This window comes from Prunus mume, linkage group LG6, assembly GCF_029339155.1.
Source record: "Prunus mume cultivar Tortuosa linkage group LG6, ASM2933915v1, whole genome shotgun sequence".
NCBI lineage: Eukaryota > Viridiplantae > Streptophyta > Magnoliopsida > Rosales > Rosaceae > Prunus > Prunus mume.
In genome coordinates, this window is record NC_142703.1 from 9,534,714 (window position 1) to 9,545,591 (window position 10,878).

Genomic DNA, 10,878 nt, shown 5'->3' on the forward strand with positions numbered 1-10,878 from the left:
GCAGGTTTCCCACCTCTGCCCGCTCTACCCGGACCTTGATTATGGATGTCATTGATTCATTGAACAAGGATTAGCTTCTTTGTTAGGCAGCTTAAAATGACAATCTGGCCCATTCATGCTGCAATTAAACTAATAATAAATTTGAAAAATTGTAGGAGTTGTAAACAATTATTCTGCAAAACGTGGGTTAAGTCAGTTGGTCAAAGCAATGTGTCTGTTCTCTGTTAGGCAGCTTAAAATGACAATTTGGCATATTCGTTCTGCAATTAAACTAATAATTAATTTGAAAAATTGTAGGAGTTATAAACAATAGTTTACTCTACAAAACGTGAGTTAAGTTAGTTGATCAAGGCAATGCGTCCGTTCTCTTGCACTCGAGTTTGATTATCCTCCCCGCATAGAATCAGACACTTAACCTAGCTTAATTCCAAAAATTATTTTCCAACTTCCATTCGTTGTTTAGGATTAACTATTATCGATCATAATTAACCAAACCATGTACACATGAATCGAATTTTGGCCCCACCAAATTGAAATAACAAGCCTTACTCAACAAACCTCCACCTAAACACAAAGCAGATCGAATGCCTTCTCCTTGAAAAGGGAGACAGTTGATAGATAGAGAATGATATTGATATCCATATGCAAAAAATGCGATGAATATTAATAAATTATTTGAGGTATGTCAATTGTGTCATGGTTAGTCGCGATTGACACGATGTGCAATATTGAAATGATACTGAGGTTATGTCACGCTCATTCTCAACCGTTCGTTTATAGGTGGACCCACCTTGCGCGTGCCCTGTGTACCGCTGATTGGCCGATTACAATTTACCACAGCTGGTCTTATATTATTTTACTATGAATGCTGTGTATTTTTCACTTCGTGCTTGATATAATAAAATAAAATCAAAGATTCTTCTGGTATGTTTTAGTCTTAGTAATCATAATAAAATAATTACTGTTCACGATTCTAATATATTAATTTATTTTTAAAGCATGTATAGGTTTCTCCACTCTAATTTTAGGATTTTTCCCAAAAATCAAAATAAATAAATAAGAAGAGTTTGTTGAAGCTGTACCAGATAGATATGGACTCCGTTTTGGTATGTGTATGGATCCCCGATTACATGCAGGTTTCATGCTCAATTAGGTGTTATGTCTCGAGGTATTCTAATCTGAATAATAATGAAACACTTACTTATATGTATGCACGTAATGATTTTCTATTTGCGTGAATGATCGATAGTCGTTGATTAATGTCAATTTCACGATAAATTTTATACCAATCAATAATTAACGTGTCTAATAAAACTAGTGTAATTTATAATTATATTCACTATCCCGCCCTTGTAGCTATTAGTCAAATGGTGGTACACGTCACCTAAAAAGAGGTACGATGATGCTTGTTATATAATTGAGCATCTCGATTAAGAAAGTCACTAACAATAATGGATTAGTTTGTTGATTATTATAATTTTTTATTAATAAAAACACTAGTCATCTCTCCATATTTGCACTGTAAGTCTGTAAGAGGAAACAGGAGTGGAACTTCATATCCAAGCAGGGGGGACAAGGGCAGAGGTTATACAGTAAATGAAGATGATTTTTCATAGGTTTGGAAATTAACTAATCTGTGGCACCAGTTTTTTTCGAGGGTCGTGAGAAACCAATATAATTTGTTGTAATTATTATTATAATTATTATAATATATAAACATGCATGCAGACCTACTAGAAATTAGGCTTAGATCTCAAAGGATGTATACAGAACCCTAACTCTATCAAATCAATGCTAGCTTATGATTTCAAGGGTCTGAAAATTTTGATTGTAATCCCAAGTGTATGTTTGTTCGTTGACTGGCATTATGAATTTCTTGCAAATCCTACCCATAAGTCTGATTTAAATCACACTACACCGGCATATGTAGGTTAAGTTAGTTAGTCAAAATAATACGTTCGTCTTTACATCCGAGTTCAATTCCTCTTCTTATACATTAAAGTAGTTTAGAATATTCATTTATCAAATTGTCAAAAAGTAAAACAAAAGACACGGAAATGCGGAATGAGAGTAGTCTAGATTCAGGGAATTCATGGAGGTAAAATGTTTCACTATCACAAGTAAAGTGCCCAAAAATCTAAAAGATACATTTTGTTTGTCATTAATTTCTTAAGTGACGAGGTAGAAGTATATGACTAGTGATGATTGACTCTCATTTGCTTGCAAAGTATACTTAGTCTACAAATCTATCATGAAATATGTTGTCATTACATGGATTAATAATAATTTAATTATGTGTTTACAATAATAATTTTGATCAACATAGTACTGTAGCCGTCACAGGACTCGCACCCCTAGAATAAAAAGAATGATCGAAGAACACTACAAAAACTTTTTGACTTGGGACACGTAAACTAAGGTCATGTCAGAACTTATGACTAACCTAAAAGAAAAATATTTGAGATCATGGACCGGTCTCCTTTGTAGGACGGTAAAGGAAATTTGATATAATTACCACATACTTGTGATTCTAATGGGTAAAATTCCATAATTTACAGCTGTAAAGACACTAGAAGCCCACACAATTACCTCTAATTTTTATTGTTGTTATTACTAATTTTTATTTATTTATGGTAATAAAATTATTTTTATTACTCTCCAAGCACAAATGTAATGAGAGCATTATTTACTTCTAATGAATCGAACATCGCTAATTAAAACCACTAGTGTATGTAGTGGTTTGGAACAATTGGTCTTTTAGGAAATGTCCTGATCCGAGTCATAATATTCGTGTAGTTTAATATGTTATTGCTCCTCTCGATAAGAAAGGTCTTCAAATGAAATTGTCTTCAAGTCCTGATTATATTTTGACGTCCCTATTTCATGATCACATGAATGAGAAAGATAAAAGGAGATTTAATAATTTTCTAAATTTAGAAATAACAGTGGGAAACAAGGGGATTTTAAAAAAAAAATTAATGCACCAGTAGCTAAATAACTGAGATCCCTCCCTTTGGCATATTGACTCAAAGAAATTAATGTCTTAGTAATTCGTTCGATTATAGATATATCTATAAACACACATGTATTTATTTATATATTTTAGGTCAAATTGTAGGAGAACCCTAGTAATGAATTAAAAAGAGAGCTGATTTTCTCACTTTCTTTTTCTCTACTTACACTCCTTTTTGGTGTTTTAATACTTTTTAATCATCTTTGTTCTTTTTTATTTTTTCTCTTTCCTATTCTACCATTATTTTACACTAGCCTCTCAGCAAGAGCTTGAGCGCCTGCGAGAGGCTTTATTTTTTGAAAAATTTTAGAATTAAAAAAGATAATGGGTAGTTGTGTTCCATAAAAAATAGAATCCATTATCTAATTTTTCTTTTAATTTTAATTTTAATTTTTTTTAATATGAACAACTGTGAATTTACCATATTATCCTCATTACTAGCCTCTCTGCACACGATTCCGGACATGCGAGAGGCTTTTTTTAAAAAAACTTAAAATTTATTTTAGAATTAAAAAAGATAATGGGTAGTTGTATTCCATAAAAATAGGATCCATTATCTAATTTTTCTTTTAATTTTAATTTTTTTAAATATGAAAAGTGTGAATTTACTTTATTATCCTCATTTAATTAATAATTTTAATTCTTTTTTTTTTTTATGAAATAATTTCAATTCTTAATGTTTGCATTAATCAATGGTATTTTTTGGTATTTTGAATGTTTACTATTCTCTGCCCTTTGCTTTATATATATAGATATATAGATTAATTTCTTTTTACTTCACTTTTTATATTATTTCTTTTTCTTTACACTTAATTTCTCAAGTTACACTCCATTTTCTTTTTCTTTATACTTTTATATTATTTCTTTTTATTTATGCTGTTAAATGAACATAATATATACATTTTTTTTTTAGAAAACCTATATAATGCTTTATGAAGTTCATAAAATGTTGAATAAACATTAGAAAAGAAAAAAGAAGAAGGGTGTAGTGGGGGAGGGGAGGAGTTGCACAACGATTGTAGAATTGGAACAACCCAACAACCCTGTCAATCTCTACCTCCAGCCACTTTCCCCACCGACACCCAAAGGCTCCAACTCTCCAAGTCACACTTACCTCCCCAACTCCAATTCACCCACCTCTAATATATATATATATATAATAAAAGCCCCCTACAGCCTTACCACTCCGCAATGGTCCTTCCCTCTTCTCCACCAGCTGAGCAACTCTCCGCTTCTTGACTAGACTACGCCGTTCTTTTCTTTTTCTTTTTTCTAATTATATATTTTAGTTTAATTGAAATTTTAATGTATTTTTAAATGAATTCAAATTTTTATTAACTTCAAAAAGCTTTATAGGTTTTCAAAACAAAATGAAAAAATATTATGATGTTCATTTAGTAGCAACTTAGCGAAACGGACCAAATTCACTAACAGTCTTAAAAACATGAATCAAATTGGCCAAATTGAAAACACATGGATTTTCACCCAAAAAAACATATGGAATAAATTGGCAAACGTTATAAAACACAAGGACCATTTTGACATTTAAGCCAAAGAAATAATATAAAAGTGAAAGTAAAAAGAAATAAACATATAGCAAGGGTAGAATAGGAAAGAGAAAGAACAAAAAAGAAAAATATTAATTAAAAAATATTAAAAAAACAAAAGGGAGTGTAAGTGGAGAAAATAAAAATGGGAAAATCAGCTCCCATTGAAAATTGTATGTGTATGCTTTATTCCACATATATAAGAGAGGTGTAGATATCACGCTAGTGTGTGAGATAATAACCATCACTTTCATTATTAATCATATTGACTATAACATCAATCAAATTTATCTCCTTAGTTAGAGTCAATAATTTTGTTACGTGCTCAGATACCATAATAGTTACCTATTGATAGAGAAACCTAAGATCTAAAACAAAATTTTCATCATTAGATGCAGAATACTCTCTCTTGTAATAATTTATTAAGTATTGCCACATTTGATAGGACACCTAAGTAAGAGAAAATTAAATCCTTCGATTGCACATTTTACATTTGGTAATGTACATGCATGAGAGAGAGAGAGAGAGAGAGAGAGAGAGAGAGAGAGAGAGAGATGGGATAAATAAGACGATCTTACATTTGCTCAAACTTCATCTCTTATTTTGTGTTTAATCATCAGATGTGAGTATAAAACTATTCAAATATGAGCACAGTTCATGTCCTAGTTTCCAAAACTTTCTTAGTCACAGTAGGGTGTTGTGCAAAAAATCAGAACCCACGGGGATTCCATACATAGGTCACTATTTCAAGTGTTTTAAAGGCGAGATGGGGCCGAATTCATGTGTCAGAAATTAAAGTCTGAATTTAGGAGAAGAGAAGTGGGAGAGAAATTAAATTTTGACAAGGGCATTCTTGTCACTTTAGAAAAGGAACTGTCATTCAATTCATTATACAACAAGGGTCAAGAAACAAAATCATGTTATTCCCTTAATTTTACCCCCTTCAAACTTTTTCCTGTCTCCATTTCAACCTACTGTCCAAACTCCCTTTCCATTTTCACAAAAAAGCCCTAAAACACAAATTTTTCTCTCTCTCTCTCTCTCTCTCTCTCTCTCTCACACACACACACAAAAGAAGGAGAAGAAGAATAATTGTAATCATCCCTTATTAAGAGTTGAGTTTGCCCCTTTTTTAGGGAAAACCAGCCCCTTAACATTTTAAGAAACCAAAGCTGCACACAATTATCCATCAGAAAACCAGAGCCTCCCAAATCTCTGTATAGTAATATTGCTCAATCAAACCAAACAAAACACCCACAAGAAAGAGAGAGAGAGAGAGTAGTCAGGAGCAACAGTGCCCTCTATCAGCTTGTACTCTCCCATCAATCTCATCAACTCTCTTCATCAACATCAAAATCTTCTTTTGCTTCACCATTTCCAGTTCCTTTCCTTCTCTCTCTTCCTCCCTCCCTCTACCTCTTTTCAGAAAATGGAAATCCTGTAATATCAATCAATTAATCAGAACTTTTGTCTTCTTTCGATCTCTTTCTTCATCAGTGTGCTTGGCTTACTTGTTTTCATAATTATAAAACCATAGCCAACATAGACTCATCTCAGTACTGCTAGCTTCACAAATTATTAGAACTCTCTCTCTCTGTGTGGTGAAGAAACCCTAGAACAAGAAATCAAGAGTTCTTCAAACAAAAACAAAGCAAAAAACAACTTAATTCCATGGATTCAATCCAAGACATGGATGGAGGTTCCAACTCTCATCACCATGAGATGAACATGGCATCAAGCAATAACCTAATTATCAACACAAGCTCAATGAACCCTGCTACTACTCTAGCCTCAGCAGCAGGAGTAGCTGGAACCTCATCTTCTTCTTCTTCTTCATCTCCAGCTTCCAGCAGCCGCTACGAGAACCAAAAGCGGCGCGACTGGAACACCTTCGGCCAATACCTCAAGAACCACCGCCCCCCGCTCTCTCTCTCCAGGTGCAGCGGGGCCCACGTCCTCGAATTCCTCCGCTACCTCGATCAGTTCGGCAAGACCAAGGTCCACACCCCCATCTGCCCCTTCTACGGCCACCCGAACCCTCCGGCTCCCTGCCCCTGCCCACTCCGCCAGGCATGGGGCAGCCTCGACGCCCTCATCGGGCGCCTTCGAGCCGCCTTCGAAGAAAACGGAGGCAAGCCCGAAGCCAACCCGTTTGGGGCTCGAGCCGTTCGACTTTACCTTCGCGAGGTTCGTGATTTGCAGTCGAAGGCAAGAGGTATCAGCTACGAGAAGAAGAAGCGGAAGAGGCCACCTTTGCCGCAGCAGCTGCCGCCTCCCCCACTGCCGCCGACAGTTCATCACCATCCAGGTCAATAAAAAGTCAAAGCAAGCTACTGTTACGACCAATGAAGATATGAGGGTACCGTCTTTATATATTTAAATTACGCTTTTTAAGACTTGTGTGGTGGTATTTGGATGTTATTGTTAATTAGGGTTTTAGTTAATTTCATGATATCAAGTGGTTGTTGGTAGCCACTGCTAAGCTTAGCTAGAGACAGACCTGCGTTTTTCATCAATTAATTCTGTGTTTCTATAAATCTCTTTGCTTTGCTTTGACTAAAAGCAAACCTTTACTTAATTAGATCCATCTTCTGTGGGGTATTATGAGTGAGCCTCTTCTCGATGTGCACACAGTACACCACTGTTTGTTAGTATTAGTACTTTGTACTTCTTGCTTCTGTTTCCATGGTTAATCCGTATCGAACTTAGCATAATAATTTGGTTACGGCTTGCATCCTTTCCTGGAAATCACAGTTTGATACATCATAATTCTTCGGTGTAAAAATAATTCCATATAAAAAACACACCAGAAAAAAAAACATAATTCATTTGGGAAGTATTTTTCTAATAATTTTGTTTTGGTTTTTATGCATTTTTTTTCTTCTTTTGTTTCTTTTTTCATGCATCCCTATAAACCCACAGTTTTGCAGCCTTGGGTAAAACATACTAAAAATTTCTCGAAAGCTGGTGCTGGAAACTCCAAGTTAACTCAGTTTTTTTTCTCTTCATACTTGCTAAAGTATGAAAGGACTTTACACAAGGATCATACATATATATATATATATGTTGTCAGATATGTCTTGCAACACTATATAATATATATACTTTTCTTTTGAATGCTTTTGTGTATTGCAGATCGGTACATTTTGTCAGACAAGTCTCTCTTTATCTCTGACTTCCCTTAGCTTCCCTCTTGTCCATGTTCCCACCTTTTCCTACTTTACTGTCTTAGGAATAGGTTGATTCATACATGCCTTGCCTTCTTCTTCTTCTTGTGTGCAAAACTTAAAGAGAAACAAAACTTTTAGACATCACTAGCTCACATGTACAACGAGGTAATTTGATTCAAATTTGGTTTATGTCTGTCTAATCTGGTTTTGTCAGATTATGAGCTAATTGTAATTAGAGAGATTGATCATGAAGAGCTATATATTTCATCCAATTATTTGCTTTTGTGATATATTATGGGTGGAGCATGCGTGTCATGAACCCTTATTTGTCATATGCGACTTTCCTTATTTGTCATATCAGTCTCAGATAGTCAGATGTTACTGAACCAAACAGAAATAGTGGAATACTGCGAAGTCTGCAACAGAGAGAGAGAGAGAGAGAGAGAGAGAGAGAGAGAGAGAGAGAGAGTTCCAATTTCGTGAAACAAGGTTAATAAAATAAGCATTAATCTACTAAAGAAGGCAAAGCTTTGCATCCAATACTTTGCCATATTTTGATGCTATGGCTAATTAGGCAAAAAATATACATGTCTGCTGCTGCTTGCTAGTTATAGTTGGTTCAAAAGTACAAGTCGAGCTATAGGAAATTGAGGGAAATAGTGTTTTAAATTATTCTTTCTGGCCGACAGCTTGTCTGTGATTGGACAAGGCTGTGTCAAAATTCCTAATAATTTAATTTCTATAATTAAAATGCTCATTATTTAGGTGAAGAAATTAGCTTAGAATTATTTAACAAATGGTACGTAGGATAGGTGGTGGTAGCCAGAGAAAAAAAAAACCTTATTTCCCCGTTTGAGTTGAAGTAGTGGGGCATCAAGGAGCACTTTAACTCTTAGAGGATCTATTCATACTTCTAATCATTTCGGTCCAACATAGGATTATTTTCTATAGTATGTTTTAGATTCCATCAACAGACCAGTTTATTAGTAAAATATGGATCAAAAGCTACCATCAACTTTACCACGTCATCGGATTTCTCTCTCTCTCTCTCTCTCTCTCTCTCTCTCTCTCTCTCTCATTTGACAAGATCAATTATCTTATTATGGTCCATTAATTACTTTTTCTGAAACACCTCTCAGGAACTGCGAACTTTCTTCAAAAAGTATAGCTTGATATACATTACTAGATTGGTGATTCATTTTCTGACATCTTAAGTTTTTAGGTTTGATTTAGTGATTATCTGACATAATACGTATTACAGGTCTCGATTATATAACATAGTATGTATTACTTGACAAAGTTAAGCTTTTGGTGTATGTCTTTGTAATGCTTGATTTGGACTGTCTATTTCTTTTCATCTTATTTTTGCTTGTTTCAACCATATCTATATACATTATATATCTACCTGACCACACAGTACTGAATTTCTAAAACGCGTTTAAGATTCAAGGTCAAGAAAAAACAAAGCAGAGGATCTGAATTTTTTGAATTTATGTACATATAAGATATGTACTCAATAATTCAATCATCTTCATGTGTGCTACAAATTAAAGGTGAAATGGAGTACTTCTACACATAGCAGCACCCACCACCAATATGTCTTTGATATACTTCATCTTCATGAGTGTATGATGTCCTAATTAGCAAGCGTTTCTGCTTTTTGTTCTTTTTTTCCTCATGTACATAATCACTTAAGTCAAAACAGAAGACCTCTGCGGGATATTATATCCTTCTTAATTCATAGAGATAATATACTCCTATATATATCTTCATTGTCTCTCATATCATCTTCTGTTTCTCTCATTCAGATCCGAACTTGTTTTATTGATGGTTTTTCTTTCGTGTTCTTCATTGGAAAACATTTTCATGTGTAAGAGGCTTTCATGATTTTGTTAACTTGAGCATGCATGCTAGGTCTCAGGTATGTTTTATGACCACATTAGCTCGAAACATACAACCATTTTACCCGTGTGTTTTAACTTTTTTCATTTCTCTGGTTTCTGGTTTGTTGGGGGCAGGCTGAAAACATATAATTATTTTGTTTCTTATTTACTGTTGTACTTTTTTCATATGCACTAGTACTTATTTTGTTTCTCATTCAGACCGCATTAATTAGGATTTGCATACATACGCGTGATGTTATTAATGGGTGACTGACAAAGTTAATTATTTTTCAACTATGATATATATATTATTAATTACTAGATACAAGTGTTATAACATTAGTGAATTGATAAACTAAGCGACAACGTGATTGTCACACCAAAAAATTTCTTCACTTCTTCACAATCGTATAAAAACTACAAATCGAGTTTGTCTAAGCGATTCATCATGCACGAGTTAGTATAGTTCAAGTGGTTCCACTTGAGCGATTGAGTAATCTTCATATACGTGTTGTTCGATCTTGTGTTAAGGTAGATGATTAACACTTGATATGGTGCTAATTAATTCCTCAATCGCATTAAATGAAGCATGCATGCTATATCAGGATCTTCTCATTCGAGATCTTTTCTTGTGAACTTATTTTTTTTGGGGTCGAAAAAATAAACTTGTGATTTATTTCTCAAAAATGTTACTCTTAATTATTATTATTACTCTTACCATTACCATATTATCGTGCATGTAATTTATGGAAGGTCAACCGACAAGAACTTCTAGATGGACCTAGTTTTTTCAATGGTAGTGAAGGCAGTATCCTAAAGAATCTCTCTGAGTGACTGGAGATTATTGATTTTCTAGTCAAAATGACCAAATATGCCACTCCGTCATGGATGAAATAATTGTCCTAAATTAGTGAAGCAGACTGCGTGTCCACCAATAAGTTGGGGGGACTATCACTATCAGAACCTGCTGTGTGCTGCTTCAAATAAATCAGGGGTCAAAAGTGTAGAACACCACAAATAATATTAGTCACAAGTAATTTTGAGTGGAATGTATTTAAGCGATTAAGTGCAGTTACCTATGTAGTCGAGGTCTCGTGTTCGAATCGCTATTTTTTTTTTGTCGTGATGAAATTATGTGCCTGCAGTTAAATTATTTTGCCATGATTGAATAATGTGTCAGCTGCATCAGGACTTCTAACCAGTAGTAATCCAACTATCTTGAGGCAAAATAAAAGTAACTATTTGTTCATTAATTACTTCTCCCT

The 10,878-nt window shown here is 34.2% G+C and overlaps 1 protein-coding gene across 1 annotated transcript; it reads left to right on the top strand.

The window, feature by feature from the left end:
- Positions 1 to 5,597: 5,597 nt before the first annotated feature.
- Positions 5,598 to 10,675, top strand: LOC103334468 (protein LIGHT-DEPENDENT SHORT HYPOCOTYLS 4-like). Its single transcript, XM_008237444.3, has 2 exons — positions 5,598 to 6,919; positions 10,367 to 10,675. The coding sequence occupies exon 1, from the start codon at positions 6,232 to 6,234 to the stop codon at positions 6,874 to 6,876; it is 645 nt and encodes a 214-aa protein (XP_008235666.1). The 5' UTR covers positions 5,598 to 6,231; the 3' UTR covers positions 6,877 to 6,919; positions 10,367 to 10,675.
- The last annotated feature ends 203 nt before the right edge of the window (positions 10,676 to 10,878 follow it).